The sequence below is a fragment of the Macadamia integrifolia genome, chromosome 9 (genome assembly GCF_013358625.1).
Source record: "Macadamia integrifolia cultivar HAES 741 chromosome 9, SCU_Mint_v3, whole genome shotgun sequence".
Classification (NCBI taxonomy): Eukaryota; Viridiplantae; Streptophyta; class Magnoliopsida; order Proteales; family Proteaceae; genus Macadamia; species Macadamia integrifolia.
The window spans coordinates 3,626,056-3,650,076 of record NC_056565.1 but is presented as its reverse complement, the minus strand read 5'-3'; the positions used below and the strand labels follow the sequence as shown (position 1 = coordinate 3,650,076).

Sequence of the window (24,021 nt, the reverse complement as noted above, 5' to 3'; positions counted from 1 at the left end):
TTTTGGCTTGTTGTCTTTGTGCTTAGTTCTATTTCCAGCACCCCCCCCCCTCCCCCTCATTTTCAGCCCCTTGTATATTCTTTCTTCTCTTGGTAATGAATTTATTTATTCATAAAAAAAAAAAACATGTTTGAAAGTCACATGCAAAAAAAAGGAGTTTCTGCAACAAGCAAGAGCCTGTGGCCAGTGATTCCAATCATTCCAGCAGGCCTGCAGCTCTGAATTTTCCAGATTTTTCGGTTTTGCTAGTCTCTCCAGGAAACTGACGACCTTATTTAAGTGTTATTAGTTGTTAGCAGTTAGCGGGAATAGAGCTAATTAATTCCAGTCCTTATTTAACTCTCTTTTTTATTTACTCCAAGTCCTAGTCAGTGGGACTTCTCCAAGCTACCTGGTCAATGGAGAGGTTTCATGATCTGTTTTTGTTTCTATATTTTCCTGTAGGAATGGCTCTAGCCTTTCCCAAAATAGAGTCTAAGAAGGTCCACCGAGAAGTTATAAGTTTAAGGCACAGCCCATTTCCATCAATTTTTCAATTAAGAAGAAAATCTGTTGGCCACTCCCTCATAGATTCAAGAGGGATTGCTCTGTTGATTCTGATGGTGCTGCTGCGAATTCAGTAGCAAAGTTCTGGTGGATTTAAGAAGGGCATTTGGTGGATTTCAAGCCCTCAGTTTATTTGGACTCCTGAACTGGTTCTTCATCTTTTCTTCTCCATCTCCATCAAACTCAGGTGCACTTCTCTACCCTGCTGCTGCTAGTAGTTTACTAGTCTCTTTACTTTCTTAGGTTCTGATTTCAAGCCTTCAGTTTAGGTGGATTCCTGAACAGGTTCTTCATCTTTTCTTCTCCATCAAACTCAAGTGCACTTCTCGACCCTGCTGCTAGTAGTTTACTAGTTTCTTTACTTTCTTAGCTTCTGTTCAGCTTGCTTCAGTACTATTCCGTTAGTTAGGTTTCTGCTCTATTCTACTTCAATATAATATTCTGATTCCCACATCATCACTTTTTGGAACCTGCAGGTGGACCTCATCCATCCCGCGTGATGTAGCTGGCGACCCCCCCTCGTTTTTGGTCCAATTTTGTTTCCGCTTTGGTTCTTTGATTCTGATCTGTAGTTCCCCTCGGGCTTGCTTATCCTTGTTGGCTTAAGCTTCCCCCCCCCCCCTGTATATTCTTCTCCTCTTGGTAATGAATTATTTATTCATCCAAAAATATATAAATATATATTCTGATTTCAAACTAAAAATATATTCTGAATTCTGAAATAAGATTGAATTAGATTCTCTACTTTTCTGTGTCCGCAAATTCAGGGGCTAGCTTGCAATTAGATGGTCCAAGCTGAGGTCACAAACTAAAAATTAGGCCGAGCTGAGATAGTATTTGGGTTTGGTTCAGTTTTAGTATTTTTACATGTAATGGGCTAAATTATAAAGCCCAAAAGTATTGTCTTAAGCGGGTGAACAAAAATCAGCTTTTAATTTGAATATTTAGTTGTGTAGACACCCTCTTTTACATGTCTTATCTGTCATGTCTTGTGGGATAAGTAATTAGGCTGGTTTATTTAAAAAAATTCTCCTTTCAGATCTTTTTAATTTAAGAGGGACCTAAGGAGTCCTAATTTATCTTAATTTCTTATTTGTGGTCTTTAAATATATGTAAATACCAGCTTCATTTGAATGAATAAAAGAGTTTTTTAGTGAAATGTGAGTTTGCCAAGTGAAAACTGCCTACCTCTTCCACCACCCCAAAGCTTATCAATTCCTTCTTCATCACACTATCTCCCCATTGGTTTCTTTCTCTTCCCTACTTTGCACTCCTTCCTTATGACTTTACCTTATTCTCCTATTTTTTCTCTCTCTTCCCTGTCGCAGGTACTGTTAAAAGCAGAACTAGAAAACTATATTTTCAATCCACAGGTCTGTTTTTTCTTCCCCTTTTGAGTGGCAGTACACTTGGCATGTCTGACTCTCTTTTGGGTGACCATACACAGATGTTTAATTAACATTGTGGGTTTGATGGTTCCGACACATATTGAGTTACAGCAACTATTTCAGGCAGTTTCTGAGCCTGACTTTTAAACCACCATTAAAGGACCTAAGGAGAACTGGAAGGTCCCAACTCAATGCCTAACAACCCCAAGTTGAAAGGAACAAGTTTTTACAACCTAGACCAGGTAGACTGTCCAATACACCCAGGACAGTCTCAGTTTATGGTAATTCGCTCTGAACTGCTTCAGAGGCACTTGATTAACACTTCCATGGATCCAAAGTAGGAATCCTTACATACCCAAGGGATTTTGAGAGATCCCCCTCTTTCTCTGTTGGATTCCTTACCAAGAAAGAGGGAGTTGTGGTAGCTCTAATCAAGTCTCAAAACACTGTATTTGTTCTGATTCCATGTTGGAGTGTCCATTCCCAAAGCTTAAGCTATTAGGTGGAGAGGTTCAACAGGTATATTAAGCATCTACGTCCCAGAGTTTTCCAATGTGGGATTAATCCTAAGAAAAACAAAGTGTGGTCGAAAATACAAGGGAAAATGCATAATACAGGGATGTATCTGACTGAATTGTTTGCAAAATTTGATACATGTCCAGTCTAGAGCATGCATTATCTATCCAACAGTCAAAAGTTGCACATCACCTTTTTTTCCCCCTAACAACAGGTATCCAGGCCTTAGTCTTGACTAGTCTGTGGGTCCATACTAACACAACCGTATGGACCGGGTCATACCAGGGTTGAATGAAAACCAGTCAACTTTCACCGAAAGCAATGAAGAGCACTAAACACCCCCATGTTAGTGGCCCTAAGTAGGTAAGAGGAGCCAAACTCAGAACCACATGCTTCCTGAGGCAAAGATCCCTTGCCAACTCAGCTACCCCCTTGGGGTTACCACATCACCTTTTCACATGGCACAATTCTATGAACCACATAGTTAATTAGAATAAGAAGGGACTTAATCTAGCGGATCATTGTATTGTTCATCAAACCAATAGTGTTGGCACCTGCTCAAAATGGGGTTGTTGTGACGGAAAAATAGGCCCTTGTCGGAGGTAGTAGATCTCTTATGTTCGAGATGCGTGAGCTTGCCTAGTTTTGGAGTGAGATGGTTATTACTATGATGTACCTTATTAATCGAATGCAATCCCAAGTTCTGGAGTTTGGTCGTCCCATTGAGTTGCTTACTGGATCTACATCATTTGTGGTGCCTCCCAAGGTTTTTCGTTCTGTTTGCTTTGCTCGTAATCATCACCTCCATGGTAATCCCAAGGGACTTCGGTGTATCTTTTTGGGGTACTCTCCCATGCAAAAGGAATACAAATGATATCATCCTCCTTCTAGGTATATACTAGTCACAATGGATGTGGTGTTCTATGACACAGAAGCTTATCACTCACCACTGACACCTCTTCAGGGGGAGTTTGCTATTGTAAGGGAAGATGTGGCATTGATTACTCCTTTTGATGATTCACCACTCCACCAGGAAAAAGAAGAGACCATGACCGAGAAAGGGACGATACCAGATGATTCTATACATAGGGAGATGAAATCTAACAAGTGTATTCTTACAGGAAAAAGGGAAAAGACACCACTACCACTACTCCTGTCCAAACACTATTGCCCCCTGATCCATAGTTTGCTCTCCTATTAGGTAATCTTTTTCCTACTAATCCATCACTTGATATTCATATTGTTGTCTGGAAAGGAATTAGGACTTGCACTCAACATCCTATTTCCAATGTTGTATCTTATAACTCCCTATTTCCTACCTATCATGCGTTTCTGTCTTCTTTGTCCTCGTTTCTATTCCTCAGAACTGGCAGAATGCTCTTACAGAACCTCAGTGGAAAGATGCAATGGATGAGGAAATGAGGGCTCTTGGAAAGAATGGCATGTGGTACTTACTGACCCTTTCATCCCACAAGAAGACAGTGAGATGCAAATGGGTATTTACGGTTAAAAAAAATGCAAATGGGACTGCGGGCAGGTACAAAGCAAGATTGGTGGCCAGAGGTTTTACTCAAACCTATGGGATTGACTATCAAGAAACGTTTGCCCCTGTTGCTAAAATGAATAGAGTCCGAATCATAATCTCCTATGCAGTTAATTCCGGATGGTATTTACAGATGGACATCAAGAATGCATTTCTCCATGGCGAGCTGGATGAAGAAGTATATATCATAGTTGTCAAGGTGTCGCCAAGGCAACGACTTGGCATCCAGGCGCTTTGCTTAGGGCCTAGGCGACAGTTGCTTTATTGCACTGCAAGTCGCTTTGTGTTTTGGCACTGATTTATGTCAAATATCATTTAAGATATTTACTAAAGATATTATTCATAAATAAGCAAATACCCCTTATTTGAATGCAATAAAAATAGTTTAAAATCATATTCCAAAAGGATAAAAAGTCAATCCCCCGGTCCCCCCCAGTCTAAAAACAAAAACTGGATTTTGATTATAAGAGCGATTTTTAACTTTTAAATGCTGGTGTTTTTCTCAATTATGAAAATTTTATAAATCCTATCAAGTTAAAACATTGCTTAAAACCAAAAGTCGGGTAAAATTATCTTTTGTTTCGATATCCTTAAAATTATTTTCATTCCGGCGATTTTAACATCATTCGCGCACTTTAAAATAAGTTTGACCAGAACATAACTTTGTCATTAAAACTCAGATTTAATTAATCTGAGACTTGTTGGAAAGCTAATTTTCTGTTATACCTAATACAAAAAGTCTCATAAGAAATAAAATCATTTGACCAGTAAAACTTACTATAGAAATATTAATTTTTTTATGAATTAATGTGACCTAGTGTTGATTTTTTATGATTTGATGTATCTAAATGTTGATTTTTAATGACTTGATGTGGCTTAATGTCGATTTTTTATGATACAAGGTATATGTAGCTTACTATAAATAATGATAGAAAATAGGAAAAATAAAAAATAACACTTGGTCACCTTATTCGCCTTAAGGCGGGCGCCTTTTCGCCTAAGCGCTTAGAAAACCCTCCAGCGCCTTGGTTCGCCTTGGCGCCATGACAACTATGGCACTTATAGATATCCTTCCAGGTTATTTTTGCAAGGAAACTCAAGAAAAAGTTTGCAAACTAAAGCAGACACTATATGGGCTGAAGCAATCTCCTAAGGCATGATTTGGATGCTTTCACAAGGCCATGATTGCAGTAGTGTTCAGACAAAGTAATGCTGATCACACCCTATTCATTAAAAGAGTTAGTGACCAGGTTACTATTCTTATTTTGATCATTTGATGTGATAGCTGTCACTAGTGATCTAACTGAAAAATCTAATTTGAACACTTACCTAGGTAAAGGAGTTTAAATTGAGAGCCTAGGTTAGCTGAGGAACTTCCTTGGTATTGAGGTGGCATATTGGCATAGTCTACAAAAGGTGTATTTCTCTCCCAATGAAAGTACACCCTAGATCTTCTCTTTGAGACTGGAATGTTGGGATGCAAGCCATTTGATACTCCCATTGAGGCTAATACCCATTTGAGAGGCAACAAAGGTGAACATATTGGTAAGGGTCCATATCAGAGACTAGTTGAATGACTCATCTAAATATTAGTTTAGTGAGTCAGTACATGCATTATCTCTACTCTTCTCATATGGAAGATGTGTTTCACATTCATCATTGCTTGAAATCAACTCCAGGAAACGGCATCTTGTTCTCCCTTTTTGATCATATGTGTATAGAGGCTTAATTGATGCCAATTGGTCCAGTTCTCCAGATAAATGACATTCCACTTCTACGTATTGTACCTTTATTGGTGGGAACCTTGTCGCGTAGCATAGCAACAAGCAAACGTTGGTGGCCAGATCTGGTGCAGAAGCATAATTTCGAGCCATGGCACACGGTATTTGTGAGCTACTTTGGCTTCAGGAACTTTAAGATTTGGGTATGCATGTTCAATTGCCTATGATGTTGTATTGTGATAACAAGTCAGCCATTAAAATTGCACACAATCCAGCTCAGTGTGATTACACAAAGCATGTGGAGATTGAGAGACATTTTATTAAGGAGAAACTAGATCAAGGCCTTATCTTTCCTTTTGTGAGAAGTGGAGAACAGCTCGTAGATGTTCCTAGAAAGGGACTTATTAGTAAAGTTTTTCATTCTATTTTGTATAAGTTGGGCATATGTGATATCCATGCACTAACTTGAGAGGGAGTGTTGTATTGTGGGTATTAGGGTAGATTTGTCCATAGGGTCATACTAGTCTTTGTACTTATAACCCTACTACTATAAATAAAGGAGGGCTGGTGTCAATTGACACAATTCACAATTCCCAAAATCAACATAAATTACATTCAGATTGTTTAATATGTTACTATTACAATAGCAGTGTGGTCAATGTGTATATATTTAATTTGTGTTACTTAATACATGGTAGTAAGTTGATACCGACATGGATCCATGTAGCCAACCTCATTAAGTTGGGATAAGGCTTAGTTTAATGTTGTAAGTTTAAACTGACATATTGCTTGCATGATTTCGAACTTTAGGGGCTTTAAGTCAGTATCCTAATATGCAAAAAGATGCTTCCTTTACGTATCTTCTTACTTATGGTTCTATTACTCAAGTAGGTTTGGTATGGCACTCGCCAATAAAGAGAATATCATTACTTATTGCTTATTTGTGATGCAAAATGCTTAAAAACTAGTTCTGCATGTATTATAAGCATATCCATGCATACCAAAGCGTATCTAGCATCTCTTAACGTCTCTCCTATAAATCTCCAAGATTTCTTTTAAAACCAGCTTTCGGATAAACTGTCGAATACTGATACTTCACAGTTGACCTTGCTAAACAATCAAATGTAGTATTGATGCATGTGTTCTACAAATGCAGACAATTCAAAAAACTCAACAAAAAATAAAGAGGAAATATCACTCCCTCCCATGTACTTAGTTGTAATATCATGTTCCCCTAGTTAGTTTAAAAAATATCACTCCCCTCCTAATCTGAAAGATTCTATCAGATGTCATTACTCAAGTGATGACATCAACCTTACCTGACGCAGCAGCGCTCCGATGGATCGACCCAAACCCACTCCAGAACCCGGACCAAGACCCAAATCCAATTTGGGTTCCAAGTTACTGATTTGGGTTCAGGGTTAATAGAATATTCTAGGATTTTATTTTATTTTGAGGATATTTGTTATCTTTTATTTTAGGTTATTTTGGGGTAACTATTAGGTAAGTAGAAATTTTCAATTTATTTTTATTGTGTTTCTATTTTACTAGACTTTAGTTTAGGAAGTAATTAAGATTTTCTATTTGAGATTTTATTTTGATTTAATAGAAGTAAGTCATGTAACCAAGGAATTAACGAGTTGATTAATGAAGAACGAAGTGATTGTGAAACCCCCCCCCCTGCGTGGCTGTCTTCTCCCCCCACCCCCCTTCCTCTTCTTCTTTTCTAGATCCCCCTATATCCCCTCTTCTGCTGTCTTTCTTCTTTCTTCTTTATTTCTTCTTTTCTGGTTCGCTTCCAACAATCTCTGTTTTGGAAATCCGTTACAGCTTATCCCCTCCCCACTAATAATCTGTTATCTTTTCTTTACTGTTCTGTTTCGTTTTCTACAAAGTCCACCCACGTAAGGCTGCTGAAACTCTTCCAACAAGCTTCTGTTCAACCTCTGATTTAGGTTGAAGAAAACCAACATAGGGGCAACACTAATCAAAGCTGCAACTGGGCTGTAACTGCACCCACCGCCAGGTTCCCTTTTCAGGTTCTTCTCATATCCTCCCAGCCTTCAGATCTGAGCACCCATCTTGTGAGTTTAGTCGAGCTTTCCCTTGAGCCCCTTCACCTGAGATTTCAGGCCTAATGGAGAAGATTTCTTCTCTCCTGCTCGTTCTGCTGCCCTTGTTTCTGTCCAGAGGTTGAAGACCTCATAAAGTGGTGATTGGTTTTTAACTTTATTCTAATATCCCATATTAATGGCCCCTCATCCCATATTAATGGCCCTTCCACTCCCCACTTTATTACAACTTGCCATTGAGTTTATCTTTCATTCCAAGAATACCTCCTCCCCTTTATGCGTTACACTCTTCTTCTCAAAGTGAGGATTCAAAAGTCTTCTAGGTTTTTGTCCTTTGTGTTAATAGTCCCTCTTTTGTCCTACTCCCTTATTGTTGCCCCCTACTTTAACCTCCTATTTACACCCTGCCATCAAGTTGAATGTTGTTCCTAATTTGTCCCTAGCCAATAAATTCCCACTTAGGAATTTCTGGGTATTTACAAAAGTGTCATTACCTGTTGGTACTTTGAATATTTCCCCTTTGGATAGGCCACTTAATTACCAAATTGCCACTGTTTCTAGACTTTGGGTCTAAGCTTTTAGGTGGGCCCTCCCGGCCCTGCATTATCTCCTTATTCTTTATAATCCACAAACTACCCTTATATGACGTGAGATTCTAGGATTGCCCTCCTTCAAGACAATAGAACTAAATGAGGGACGAGGGTCACCTGCAACTCCTCGGAGACGCACCTCCGACCAGTCCAAGTCCATTCCACCATCAATTGCATCGCTCCCATTTACATTCCCAATCAATTGAGCCTCTTAACTCAAGTTTTCTTTCGGAGCCGTTTCATTCCGTCTAATTTTCCTTCTCCATTGATCATTAACTATTTCCATCATATGTGTCTTGGAGATAACGTACTCGCTAGTCGCCTTTCAGCTGATCCTCTATATGCAACTCCAACAAGTATAATAGGAAATTATACATTCAAGAGAAGGAGCTTGGAGTGGGTTTCTTCACCGAAAAGCATTTTGGTTCGTTCCAGCGGGTACTTGAAAATGATCAAACCAATGGAAGCAATAGAACTTCAAGTGGCACCAGCCCACTTCGAGTTGCTAGTCCAGTCACGAATGGAACGGTAGAAGAAACTCCCTTACCTCTTCCCTACTAGTATTATTGCGCAGTTTTGTCCTTGTCTTTTCTTTTAATGAGGTTGGTTGTATCCATGTATATGTAGGGCACAACATGTGCCGGTGACTTGTAGAAAGAAAGAAGAGGATGTTGTGAAGTTGGAGGTGTTCAATCGAGGAACGTTCAAGATAGAGTTGTGCAACAAGATGCAAGAGACTCGTACGTGTCCTAACGAAGACCAATGTTAGTTTGCACATGGCATATTTGAGCTTCACCCTGTTATTCGCCACCCTAGCTACAAGACAGATGTTTTCCGGATTGGGTCTGAAAAATGGATACTGCAATCGTCGGTGGAGGACAAGGCGAATGAGGCCCTCGCACGACGGAGCCGAAGTAGATCTCGGGACGATTTCCTGCTCATACGGTTGGGACCGGTACCTGATTCTTCGTTGATGAAATCAAGGTGTACGATTGACAAGTGGAACTCTAATTGGTCTCTTCTCTTCCCCAGTAAGGATTGTGCCGAGAGGTATATCGGCAAGGGTGTCTCTGTTGCTATTGTCAACACCAACTCTGAGGAGATTTTTGAGGTTTAAAACCCTAGGCCAGGGTTGTCCAATGCGATTGAGATCTTAAGGTTGAGATTGGATTTTTTTGAAGCACTGAATCATATGGCTGAGATCAATTTGGGGATTTTTTATGTTGAAGATGACTAAAGGGTAATATTGTCTTTTTAATTGCCTCTTTAACACTATTAGCAACTAATGGAACGGTTAATAGTAATCTTTCAGATTAGAGGGATGGGGGAACATGATATAAAGACTAAATACAGGGGAGAGGAGTGATATTTCCTCAAAAAATAATTATAGAACTAAAACTGAAACCTATATAGAACTCCACTAAAATTCAAAGAAGGCAAATACTTAAACAGAAATAAACATCCAGGGCAACAGCTAATTATAACAATCAATGATCACAATTTATTATCATTTCTCTCTCCTCTCCGCTGCCCCCCCCAACCAAAAAAAAAAAAAAAAAACACATGACAACTGGTCATTTGCAGGTGCACATTTGTTAGTAGACAATAATGTGTCAACCAACTCCAAGTACTAGGGACTCAAAATAAAGAACTTGTGCTCATAATGTAGTCATCAATTTGAAGGGGAAACCAGTTCCCCAGCTGCAGAATGGCTTACTCAAGCATAGCTTACAGCAACACACAGAAAGAAGAAATCCAAGACAGTAGTTCGACTTCAACAAAGATTAACTTCCTTTGCCAACTGTATAACCCCTACTAATGAAACCCCGCGACAGATATTTGGGGCAAAATAAAAACAGAAGCATACATCCAAATCTGCAAGAAGAAGTGTGATACAGATAAATCTATTACTCGCAACTATTAGTGACAAATAAGAGTGAACCATGATTACGGACTATTCTTGAATGGTCTCTCAGCTACATGACTACATTAACTCCCTTTCCACATTTGAGCTAGTGAGATCAGGAAACAATGAACCCCATATTCATCTCAAGCTCAAACTAGGCAGGCAGAGCCCCTACAATCAGTATTAAAATAAGACATTTTCTGTGGTAATTCAGAAACAAAATACTGACATATACAAGCTTACCTCAGTGAAATTATCATCAGACAGCATTTGGACATAAATTTCTTTCTTCATATCAGAAACTTGAAGAATAATCCCTGCACAGATGTCACCTGTTCCCAATGCCTTCTTTATGCCTAATCAGAAAACATATAAGAATATGTCAAAATGTATTAGTCAGAAATAACATGTGTATGATCTGGATTGTATGAGAAGCATCTTGGTTTGAAACATTGTTATTCATAGAGAAAATTACAACATCACCCCTGAACTTTGGTCTTTAATCAACACCCTCCCCTGTATTTTTCGAAATGACAAAGACACCCCCTATAAATTTAAAAAATGATAAATCCATCCCAGCCGTTAGCCATCCCTGTTAAGTGATGAAAGAACCACTAGTTATTTTGTCAAATACCCAAAACACCCCCACTTAATGTGACATTACCAACTTACCCTTGCCCTTTCTTCTAAACCCTGAACAAATGGTTGGTTCACAAAACAGAGGAGAAGAGGGGCTCGAGCAGTATGCCATCTGAAACCCTAAAGATTAAGTGGGGGTGCTTTGGGCATTTAATAAAATAACTAACAGTTCTTTCATCACTTAACAGGGATGGCTAACGGCAGGGATGGATTTTTCATTTTTAAAATTTATAGTGGGTGTTTTTGTCATTTCGAAAAGTACAGGGGAGGGCGTTGATTAAAGACCAAAGTTCAGGGGGTGGCATTGTTCTTATTCATATGGAAGACATTGAAAGCGATATAGACTTATAGGATGTTAAGAACACATGTAAGTTTAATCATACTTCTATATATATATATATATATATATCCAATCAGAAAAAATGGCACCCAGAAACTGCTGTAGATGCTATTTCTTGTTATGAGAATGTAGGACCAAAAGTGATGGAATCAACTTGGTGATATGTTCACTAAAGCATTGTTTTATCCAGCTTTTCGTGATGGTTGTTTCAAGCAAGGCATGAGTGACGTATATGCTCCAGCTTGAGTGGGAGTGTCAAGATTAGTAACCTTTAGTCTTTACTCTTTTTTCCCTTGTCTGTTGGTGGGGAATTTGAGGTGTCACAGTAGAAGTCTGATTCCATTCTACCGAGAGTTCTGTTTTGCCACTCACATTCTCTTCTTCATTTTCTTCTTCCTCCTACTTTTTTCTGTTCTCTCTCCCATCTATCTTTGGATTGTTTACTGTTTTGGTACTGCTACACATACCAATAATAGCATAGCTCTATGACTAGAAAGTTGACTTGGTGAATCAGACAAGTCAACTCACTCCCAAACTTTAGGAGTCAACAGTATTCCAACACTTCCCCTCAAGTGGCTGAGTGCCCCTTGAGGCAAGTAGGGGAGACTCAGTATAGGGTTTGATGAACTCCTAGGAAAATGCTATAAGCAAGTCAACAACAACAAAGCCTTATCCCAAATTAATGGCGTCAGCTACATGGATCCTAGTAAGGACAAAAAAGAGAAAAGGTAAAGGAAAAAAGAAGCAAAAAACAAAATCAGTAACGAAGTAGAACACAGCTCGATAGGTCCATTACATGGATCCAACCCCCCCCCCAATATGCTATATTCTAGGCCATACTTGAAACAAGCCTTAATATGAGCATATACAACCTCCCCTATGGTCATTTTTGGCTTGCTCCTAGCTCTTTTAGATCCCTCTATCTAGATCAGATTGCTCCTCCTTACTGGAGCATCCGCAGGCCTCAATTGGGCATAGCCATACCACCTCAAACGACTTTCCAGAATAGATTGGGGCAACTCCCAAATCCGCTCTAATACATTTATTCCTTACTTTATCTTTCCTTGTTTTCTCACAAATCCTTCTAAACCTCCTCATCTCAGCTACACATAGCTTATCTACACGTCGCTTCTTAACTGCCCAACATTCGGGCTTGTACATCATACCTGGGTATAAGACTCTCCTACAAAATTTTCCTTTGAGCTCTACAAGGACACGAGGGTCGCAAAGGACTCCTACTGCACCTCTCCACTTCGTCCACCCCACTTTAATTCTTTGTGACACATCACCATCAATATTTCCTTCTTTATTAATGATTGATCCCAAATATCTAAAAAAGTCACTTTGGGGTATCTCTTTCTCCTCAATAGTTACCACATCGTTATCCATTGTAGTGTGACAAAAGTTACATACCACATATTCCATCTTTGTTCTACTTATCTTAAAGCCTCTTAATTACAAGGTTGATCTCCATCGCTTCAGTTTAGCGTTGGGCCATGTGTTTGTCTCATAAAACAATATTGTCAACAAAGAGCATAATGGAATCCCACTTTGCATGTTCCCGATCAACTCATCCCTCACAAGCACAAACAGATAAGGGTGGTGTAGCGTAATTGTGATAGGGAATTCTCTCCCTTGCTTGCCCTTGGTTCCCACACTAGTCACCACGTCAGCATACATATCTTTAATTATATCCACATATTTACTTGACACCCCTCTCTTCTCTAGGGCATGCCAGATTAACTCTCTAAGGACTATGTCATAGGCCTTTTCTAGGTCAATAAAGACCATATGGAGGTCCTTATTATCTGCTTAAAGGTTTCCATGAGTCTCCTAAGAAGGTAAACAGCTTTTGTTGTAAATCTCCCCGGCATTAAACTAAGTTGATTATCTGAGATAGTAGATTCGCTTCACCAGTGGGCTTCAATAGCCTTCTCCCAAAGCTTCATAGTCTAAATAGTTGTTGCAATCTTGAATGTCCCCTTTATTTTTGTATTTCAAGACTACAATGCTCCTCCTTTACTCGTCTAGCATTTACTTTGCACTCAAAATCTTGTTAAAAGGGTTGGTTAACCAAGATACTCCACAGCTTCCTAAGCACTTCCATACCTCAATTGAGACTTCGTTTGGGCCTAAGTGTTACCTGTTTTCATCTTTCTTAGGGCTTCTTTAGCCTCAGCCACTTCAATCTTTCATATATATCTATGTCGTGTGGTGTCTTGGTGATCAATGCACTATAGAAACGCAACCCTAAAACGGTGCAGAAGATAATGGAAAAACAAGAACAAACAATACACACAGATTTACAAAGTTCGGCAAGATTGTCTATGTCCTCGGTGAGATGAGATCCTGCTTCACTATCAATGGAGAATAGGGTTACAGTGCTTGCCCTCGCACCTCTCAGTATTGCTTGCATTACAGAGAAAGAAACCCTCGCTACAAATATATAGCGAAAAAACCCTAATCCGAAAAGTACAAAACTGTCCTCAAATTAAAAATTTGAGCGGGGTATGCAGGGGGGCCTCCTGCCCCCTTGCAACCCCCATGGCCCGCTAACTAGCTAGCAGCACCGCCGTCCTGCCAATCGAGGTGCCTGCACCAATACTCCCTGGATTAAACTGTGACGGAATATAAGACATCGTACACCAACAATCTCCACCTTGGCTTGAATTCTATTGAGCCTCTTATAAAGATAACCCGTAGATGTCTTCATCCTCGTACCTCATCAGAGGTATAAACCCACACCTACTTGGTGCGTCCCTCATATTCAAAAATGAGTAATATTAATCAAGTCCAAACAGGACTCGAACTTCTCTATAGTAACTACCTTAGTATACATATCTACAAGATTGAGATCTGTATGAATTTTTCTCAACTGAATACTACCTTCTGACATGAGCTCCCTAATCTTGTGAAATCTCACATCAATATGTTTTTGTCCTTGCATGAAACACCTGATTCTTTGCAAGATGTATGGCACTCTAACTGTCACAATGTAACATTGTACCTCCTTACTCCAACCCCAACTCACAAACCAATCCAGCCAGTCAAACTCCTTCCCTAGCAGCCTCTACTGCCGCCATGTAATCTGCCTCTATAGTGGACAATGCAACTGTGACTGAAGCATCGCCCTCCATTATATAGGTCCACCAGCCAATGTAAATACATACCCTCTGAACATAACACCTATATCCTTAGTCTTACTCAGATATCTGAAGATCCACTTAATTGCATTCCAATCCTCCTTCCCTAGATTATTCATGTATCTGCTAACAACATTGACCGCATGAGACAAATCTAGCCTACTACAAACCATAGCATACATAAGACTCCCAACTATGCTAGCAAAGGGGACATGCAACATCTGCTCCACCTCCTCATATGTTGTAGGGCATTCCCTTTCAGACAACTTGAAGTGGCTGGCTAACAGAGTGCTAATCGGCTTAGCCTTTTCCATGTTGGAACGCTCTAGCAACTTTTCAATATACCTCTTCTAAGTTACCTAAAGTTTATTTGCGTTTCTATCTCTAAGGATTTCCATGTCAAGGATCTTCTTACCAGCACTAAGATCCTTCATCTCAAATTCAACACTCAACAAAGACCTCAAAGAGTCTATATTATGCTTATTCTTTGCAACAATGAGCATGTCAACAACATAAAGCATCAACAAAATAATAGAATTATCACTTGACACTTTATAATAAACACAACTATCATACTCATTTCTTGTGTAGCCAATCTTCATCGTGTGGGAATCATAGTGCTTGTACCACTGCCTAGTAGATTGCTTAATACCATAAAGCGACCTCTTAAGCAGACAAACATGATCTTCCTTTCCCTACACCTTGAAACCTTCAGGCTGCTCCATATAAATCTGTTCCTCCAAGTCACCATGAAGAAATGCAGTCTTTATATCAAGCTGTTCAAGCTCTAAATCATACATGGCCACCATAGCAAGTAGTACCCGGATCAAAGTGTGTTTCACCACTAGAGAAAATATTTAATTGTAGCCTATCCCCTCCTTCTGTGCATAGCCCTTGGCTACAAGTCTAGCCTTATACCTTTCACGCTCATTCTCAGATGCTGCCTCTTTCTTACGAAAGACTCATTTACACCCAATGATTTATCTTCCCTTAGGTTTTTCTACAATCTCCTAAGTCTTGTTCTTTTGAGAGACTCCATTTCCTCTATCATAGCTGCCATCCATTTATCATGTTGTGCATCACTCAAAGCATCATAGTAGGAAGAAGGATCACCTGTACCTACAGTGAGGGCATATGCAACCATATCCTTAAACCTGTATCTCACAAGTGCTTTATGAGTACGCTTCCCTTTACCCTTTACCTCAGTATAGGGAACTTCTACCATTTCCTGTTGTCCTGGTAAGTCTCTGAATGACTCATTCTCTCTTATAGTTTCTAACTCACCTAACTCCACCTGCACAATAGAACCTTCTCTATTTTCATCAACTACTTATGAACTACAATTTAACTTCATATATAGGACTCATCAAACACGTCCCTGCTAACCACAATCTTCTGTAAACTTAGATCCCACAACTTGAACCCCTTTACGCCTTTCTCAAAACCAAGAAAGATATATTGTTTAGACTTTAAGTCTAACTTGGAAATATTTTTAAACATTCTCTCTTAGAAGGTTGCTGACTCTCCACATGAGCATAGGCTAGACAACCAAATATTTTTAGAATAGAAGCATAAGCTAGACAACCAAATATTTTTAGAATCGAATAATCTAAAGGTTTTCCTGCCCATACCTTTTTCGGAATTTTACAATCATTAGCCTTTGATGGAGACCTGTTGATCAGAAAACATGACGTATTCACTTCTTCTGCCTAAAATCTCTTGCTCAACACTACATTCAGCCTCATACTCTGAGCTCTTTCTAAAAGTGTCATGTTCATCCTTTCAGCTACACCATTTTGTTATAGTGTCTTTGGAACCGTGAAGTGATTGTAATCCCTTCAGCTTTGCACAATTCTATAAATGGCTTGTACGTATACTCCCCTCCATTATCTGTTCTCAAGTACTTAATTTTCTTTCCTATCTTCCTTTCTACCTAAGCCTTTCATTCCTTAAATTTAGTGAACACATCACTTTTATGCTTCATGAAGTAGATCCAAACTTTCTTTGAGTAATCATCAACAAAGGACATGAAGTATTCTACCCCACCTTTAGATTTTGTTGTTGAAGGACCCATAAATCGTTGGGTACATAATCAAGCACCCTTTTACTCTTATGTTTTGCAATTTTGAAACTAACCTTGCACTGTTTCCCAAACACACAATACTTGCAGAAGTTCAGTTTACAAGTTCACTCCCTTCAATAGTTTCCTTTTATGAAGCTCCATCAATCCCCTTTCTCCCATATGCCCTAGCCGCATATGCCATAGATAAGTATCATCTGTATCAAATTGTGCATCTGTAGTCACAGATGCTCCACCTGTAACAATACTCCCTATGAGTCTGTACAGGTTTCCTGTTAGTTGTCCATTCATGATAATCATAACACGCTTAACAACTTTGAGAACTCCACCTTCTGCTATGTACTTGCAGCCATTTGAGTCAAGTTCCCCCAAAGATACTAATGGCCCGTTTGATAACATTTCTGCCATTTCTTTTTCAAGAAACGACAGAAACATAAATTTCCATTTTTAAAAACGAAAACGGAATTGAAGGTGTTTGATAAGTCATGTTTCTGGAAGTCGATAGCAACCAGCTAAAGAATGGTCATAAGTCGTTTCCAAAAACGGCGAAACAAGTTCCGCCTTGGTTGATTCTTGAACCATAAATAGGCAGAAATTTCAATTTTTATTTCTGAAAACAAGTGAAACAAAACAGTTTTATCAAATGTTTTTTGTTCCGTTTCTGCTGTTTCTGGACACAGAAAAGGCAGAAAAGCGTTTCTTGAAACGTTATCAAACGGGCCCTAACTGTTTCCTTAATTCTGGTACATGTCTCACATTTGCTAAAGTTCTTGCTATCTCATCAAACATCTTACCTTTGATAGTGCCTATCCCAATGGTCTTACACACATCATTCCCCATTAGGACAGACCCACCATTATATGGTTGATATGTATCAAATCAATCCTTATGTGGACACATATAATATGAACATTCAAAATCTAAAATCCTAGAATCAGAAGGTTGATTCTTACCTGATGATATAAAGAGTACATCTCCATCATCTCTATCTTAACTATCAGTCACGCTAGCTTCCTCAGATGCCTTATCTACACCTTTCTTCAAGTCCGTCATCCTCTTTATGCACTCTCTTTTCAGATGACCTTCCTTCTTACAATAATAACATAAGACCTTTGTTTTTTCCCCTTTTGATTTTGATCAACTCTTCCCAGATCCCTTCTGATTTGATCTCCCTCTTTTCTGCTCCTTGTCACCTCCGAAAAAACCTTCTCCTTAAGATTTCATACTGTTGGTTTTCTTCCTTGTATCATTGGACATAAGGGCAGCTACGACTTCATCCATCTCAAGGGTCTCCTTCCCGTACAAGAGAATCGTTACCAATTGATCATACGATTCTGGGAGCGACGATAGCAACAATAACACTTTGTCTTCATCCTCAATCTTAACCTCTAGATTTGCAAGTTTACTTACGATCTAATTGAACGTGTTAAGATGCTCTAATAGATCTGTACCTTCCTCCATCTATAGAAAATACAATTGCTTCTTCACAAACAATTTGTTCATTAAGGACTTCGTCATGTAGATGCTTTCAAGTTTCACCCATAAATGCGGTGCAGATTCGATACCCACAACATATTGTAGGGCATCATCAGAAAAATTCAATCAAATAGCACTTACCGCCTTTTCCTCCATCTCTTCCTAATCTTCATCAGTAATTTTTGTAGGTTTCAACTTCCACAATAACGTTTTTGTCAAACCCTGTTGTATCAGAAGATACTTCATCCTTTAACACCAAAGGGTAAAATTGTTCTTCCCATTGAACCGCTCGATAACATACTTGACATTCAATCCCTTCCCTGCCATCGTGATAGTAAACCTTAGAAAACGAAAACCTAGAGCTCTGATACCAATTTGTAGAAACGCAACCCTAAAACTATGCAGAAGATAATGAAAAAACAGGAACAAATAATGCACACAGATTTACAAGGTTCAACAAGATTGCCTACGTCCTCGGTGAGATGAGATCTTGCATCACTATCAATGGAGAATAGGGTTACAGCGCTCGTCCTCACACCTCTCAGTATTGCTTGCATTACAGAGCAAAGAAATATATAGCAAAAAAACCCTAATCCAAAAAGTACAAAACTGCACTCAAATTAAAAATTCGAGAGGGGGGTTGTGCCCCCCTACACCCCCGCTATGCAGGGGAGCCTCTTGCCCCCTTGCAACGCCCGCTAACCAGCTAGCGGGACCACCATCCTTGTCAAGGCACCTGCACCAGTACTCCCTAGATTAAATTGTGACGAAATATAAGACATCGTACACCAACATGCACTCTTCCGAATTAATCCTACTCGAGTTGTCTCCATTTAAAAGCTTGCAAAAATAACCACCCCATCTCTTCAAAATGACATCGTCCTTTACTAGCACTCTACCATCCCCATCCCCATCTTTGATACATATTACATTCTAAAAGTCTCTGCTCTTTATATCTCTCATTTTAGCTAAATTATAGAAAGCTTTTTCCCCATCATTTGTGTTCAGGTAAAGGTCATTATAATTCTTTGCCTTGCTTTCCCCACAATTTTTCTAGCTTGGTTTCTGGAGGTATAATATCACCTTTTATCCTCTTCCTCTTTAGTCCTTTGCCAAGTCTTGAAAAGGCCTTTTTTTTTTTTTTTTTTACCTAATGGCTGCCTAGACCTCTTCATCCCACCACCAAGTCTCCTTATGGGCCTGGTAAGTACCTATTGATTCCCCTAGGACCTCTTTAACAACCTTCTTAATACAAGACATCATCTCGGCCCACATTGCATTGGAGTCTCACTCACTGTCCCACTTCCCTTGTTTGACCAAAATATTGGCCTTCTTAATATGGGCCTTGTAAGTACCTTCTGATCATAGTTGTCAAGGCGTCGCCTAGGCGACGCCTTAGGCGGAAAAACATCTGAGCTTTAGGCGTCAGAAATTCGAATAGGGCAGAGGGGGATTCGGATCTCAGTCGGGCAATAGTCACATGGTACACCACTGCACCAGAAGCAATTGTTGGTAGTCATATTGCCAAATATATTATTTATTTTTACTGAATTAAGTACATCATAAAACTGCATATGCAGTGCACTGAACCCATGTCACTCAGTACATCCTGATATGCAAAAAAAATTTAAGTATATAAAAAACCTTTTTAACATGCAAGGCAACTTAACTCCCGACTCCTGAGGACCTGAGCCAAGTCAAAAATCCAAGCCAGCAAACTATGATTCACAGTGTCAGATTCTGACAGATCAGAAGGGTACTTCTATTATATATAAGAATCAGTCTGACATACCATTGGAGCAAGATAAAGATAGAAGAGTTAAAAAGCCCCATTTTCAGTGTGCATGATGCATAATTATGTCATTCTAAAGACGTAAAGCTCAAGTCCCAAGGTGACCACGACAACAATTCATGGAAAATAAATAAGTAATTCTAAGTGGAGCTCATCAACACAGAACAAATTTATGACATCAACCTGTAACTTGAAGAAGCCGATGTGAATTTCTCTGTATACAGTCATTGTGCTCACATTTGATCCTTACAAAACTACCCACAACTTTCTCTTCAAATGTCTGAGTCTTCAAAAGGTACTCAACCAAACTCCTTTTCAAATAAACCAAGTTAATGTTTCTTGGAGTTATAGATGCAAAAGAGCTCTGTGGAACTTCCAAGAAATTTTTCTTCTTATGAGTTCTGTCTGAGCTTGACATCCGCTGTCTTTTACATGGACCTGAGCCATCCTCCCCGTTGTATTCCAAAATGCAACTGGACTTATGTTCCTCTGGCTGTTCTTGGAAATTTTTCTTCTTATGAGTTCTTCTGTCTGAGCTTGACATCCACTGTCTTTTACATGGACTAGAGCCATCCTCCCCCTTGTATTGCAAATTGCATCTGAATTTATCTTCCTCTGGCTGTTCTTGCTTCTCAGGAAAGTGCTGTTGTAGGAGGCTAAAAATTTTATTTCGGTTAATGGATTTCCTTCCAAAAAAAGAATGTAGCCTAGAATCACACACAACCTTCTCCTTTTTTACAGGATGCATTAGGTTGTTTTTGTTGATGTATGTTGTGATGATTGAATTCACTTCATGCTGAGAAAGCTGTTTACTCATACCAATACCAATGGAAGCAAGAAATTTTATGAGTGACCTTGATCCCCATCCAATTAACTTCTTTTTCGGTGACTTGACCCCTCTTTTCCTCATCTTTGTTGTAAATTGCCACCCATTGGGTTCCTCCCTGCTTTGGAATTCGCTGTAACCAACTTTACCTTCCACATGCTCACTATCAGAGCTTGATACAAGCCCATCTTCTTCACCTTTCTTGACGCTACCAAAATGTGACCCTCTTAAATACTGCTTACCCTTCTTCAATTGAACGTCAGCCAGATGGAGTGTCTCCAATTTTAAGCATGCTTTTTCATTAACCTTCTTCCAATACTCCATAAAGAGGCACTCATATGTTTCTCCGTCCTTGAAATCAACCTTGCCCTGTGAAACAGACGAGAAATTAAAGCTCGATATGACAGAGATACACCACAAGTTACGTCATTCATGAAGCTCAATATCCAGTCACCATAACAACATGATTTGTATCATTAAAGCCTAAGCTACATACTTTAGTCAAGGATAAGGCTACTCAAAGATTTTTTCTTTTTTTTCCTTTTCTTATTGAAGCTCAATATCCAGTCACCACAACCAGCCCAGACCGTTACCACCTGGTGCTGCTGGCACCTTCTAACTCAGAAATTTCACACATTACAATATCCCAATTAAACCACCAGAACAACCTCCAATAGAAATATTGGGGAAGGGACCAAAACACCACAACCAACATAATTGTGCACAACTTTAAACAAAAAATCCCAGTCAAAAGTCCATATCAGATGCCCACCCAAATCCAACTGAGATCAAAATCAACTCAAATTAAAAAAATCACAAATCTACCCAAACATTCCTACGGCTCCATTTGTTTCGGTGTAAAAGAGTCGGTAAAACAAATTTTACTTTCCCATTATTTGTTTTTTAATTTGGAAACAAAAACCATACCATTTAACAGAAAATACCCTGATAAATTTTACGCCTAAAATGGACGTAAAATCGCCAGTAAAACAATAATTTTCGTTCCCAATAATATCTTGCTCTCAATAAAATCGAAAGAAACAAAATGAGTAGGCTTCTCTCTCCTTTTGTCTTCCCCATCGCCTTCCCATGTTCTCTCTCTCTCCCATCGTCTTCCCTATGGCCTCTCTCCCATTATCTTCTCCATAATAGTGCGAAGAACTCCTCCTTCGGTTCACCCTTCTCTGCCCTGTTCTTTACCAGAAGCTACAGATCTTTTTTTATTTTTTCTGGTTTTGACCCAATGGCTCTGCTTGTCGCAGCGAAGGCTCTTCAGTTGGGGAATACTAAGTTAAAGATGCGTCTCAGGCTGATTTCGGTAGCCTTGAGATCGAGCTCTCTGAGGTCACTGGTTTGATGTCTTGCAGATCTGAGTTCGCCTCTTCGCAACCCTTTAAAGGAGATTGAATCCCTGTCTCTTTTCACAAGGCTGTTCAGACTGTCATTCTCAATTCTCATCGAAATCCTATATGCTCTGGGTGTCAAGGTTCGCTGGTCCTATGCTTAGCTTCTTTTAATCTCCTCCCGAATAACAAGCCCCCAACATGTTTCCCTCTCATCTCCAACCTTTTTTGGATGGCTTGAGGGAGTCATTTTCAAGGTGGAAAGAGACACAATAATAGTGAGTGCCAATGAGGATTCCCATCATATCATTAACTTGTCTCCCGTTGAGAGATGCCACAAAGCTTCCTCACTCCTTGTTCTTCTTCTCTCAGTGTTGCAATTGACTCACACTTTTTCTGTTTGTATAAATGTCACAGAAAGATACAAGTAGAGTGAATTAAATAAAGATGGTCCACATGTAGGCTAATGGCACATTTCTCTTCACGACCATAAATGTAACTACTCTGTTACCTAGAGAGAGTTCGACAACCTCTCTGCATGGATGCTGCCACTCCCTCCCTGATGGCTTGATGGGGGCCACTGAAGTTATGATTGCCGGCAAGGTTGCTATTGACTGCGGTTATGGAGATGTCGGCAAGGGTTGTGCTGCTGCCGTCAAGCAAGCCGGTGCCCATGTCACTGTGACTCAGAGGGTAAGGCAATGGCTGTGCTGTTTTGGTTATCTTTGGGTTTGAATCATTTTTTATTTTGTTCTTTAAATTATTGTTGGCTCTGAAGCAATATTGTAGGCTTTGTTAACTTACCAGAAATGATTTCATTTTTGTGAGTAATTTCATCGAAAGAATATATTACCAATACTAGGAGACTCAATTACAGAGGATACGTTGCTACTTAAAATTTTCAATGCATATTTTACCTTTTGAAAACAAACATTGGAAAATTTATCAACATGTAAAATTTTACCCATGTGTAAAATTTGACACCCAAACAAACGGTGCCTACAGGAATTCAGATCAGAGCTTCATACCTTCTCACCTCTTCTTTTCAACCTGTCAGTCCATTCTTATCAGTGATCTCTGCTCCAATAATCTCCTAATCTCCCTTGATTGCCCAGCCAGAGGCCTCTTACCAGGAGCATTTGACTGACTCCAACCTCTTATCTCCAACACCCTATAGAAATCATAGATCTTTGCCTCCCAATAGAAAATTAATAATAAAATTACAACTTACCTGAAGAGCACTCTGGACTGCCTCTTACACCATGAGTGACGTAATGTATTTGCATGAAAAATCAGAAGCCCTCGCTTGATCTTCAAACTTTCCTACTACCTCCGTGGTTCCATCTTAATCAATTCTTGAGGGTTCACTGCCACTTATGCAAATACGACTGCACTTACCTGGTTGGACCAGCATGACCGGATTTGGAATCCAGGAGCTAAGAAGAATTGGTCCAGCCAAGGGTTTTGGTTCAACAAGGGTTGGAAATAATTAGTAACTTATTTTGTCTTTTATTCCATGTCTTTTATCTTCCAGATTTGAATGTAAGAGTTAGGATTCCTTTCCTTTTGCATTAGTTTACTTTTACGGTTGTTTCCTAGTTTAGGCTAGATACTATTTCAGTTGAGTTTCTAATTTCACGTCTTTACTTTTCTGTATATTGGCTGTAACCAATGAACAAGTTAGAGCGAATTAATTTTGAATGAGAATTGGTTACAATTTGTGCTTTGTGAGAGTGTGTTTCCCCATTTCCCCCGGCTACTCTGATCCTCCCTTTCTTCCCTAAGGCCCTCCATCAAATTTGTTCAGAGCCGAAGGATCCTTCCTTCATTCCCTCCCTATTCCACTTTCTTTCCTAACTCATCTCTGTCTTACCGTCTCCCTCCTTCCATTGCTTGTCAAACAACAGCAGCAGAGAAGCCAAAAAAAAAAAACTCTCTGTTGCAAAACAGAGAAGTTGGAACCCTCCCTGCTAGGGTCGAGTAACCCAAAAAATAAAAAATAAATAAAAATAGTCTCCGCTGCAAACAGAGAAGCCGAACCAGAACCTCCACTGGCCTCTTCTTTTTTTCCCAAAATCTCAGTTGAAACGCCCTCTCTAT

General features: G+C 39.4%; 1 protein-coding gene across 4 annotated transcripts in view; it reads right to left on the bottom strand.

Moving 5' to 3' along the window:
- Positions 1–24,021, bottom strand: part of LOC122089052 — a 117,691-nt gene that overhangs the window by 66,385 nt on the left and 27,285 nt on the right. For all 4 annotated transcript variants that reach the window (XM_042658470.1, XM_042658468.1, XM_042658471.1 and 1 more), the window contains exons 4-5: positions 19,936–20,947; positions 10,526–10,638 (exon numbers count right to left, since the gene is read on the bottom strand). In XM_042658470.1, coding sequence (XP_042514404.1) covers positions 10,526–10,638; positions 19,936–20,947 — 1,125 coding nt within the window. The remainder of the gene's footprint in view (positions 1–10,525; positions 10,639–19,935; positions 20,948–24,021) is intronic.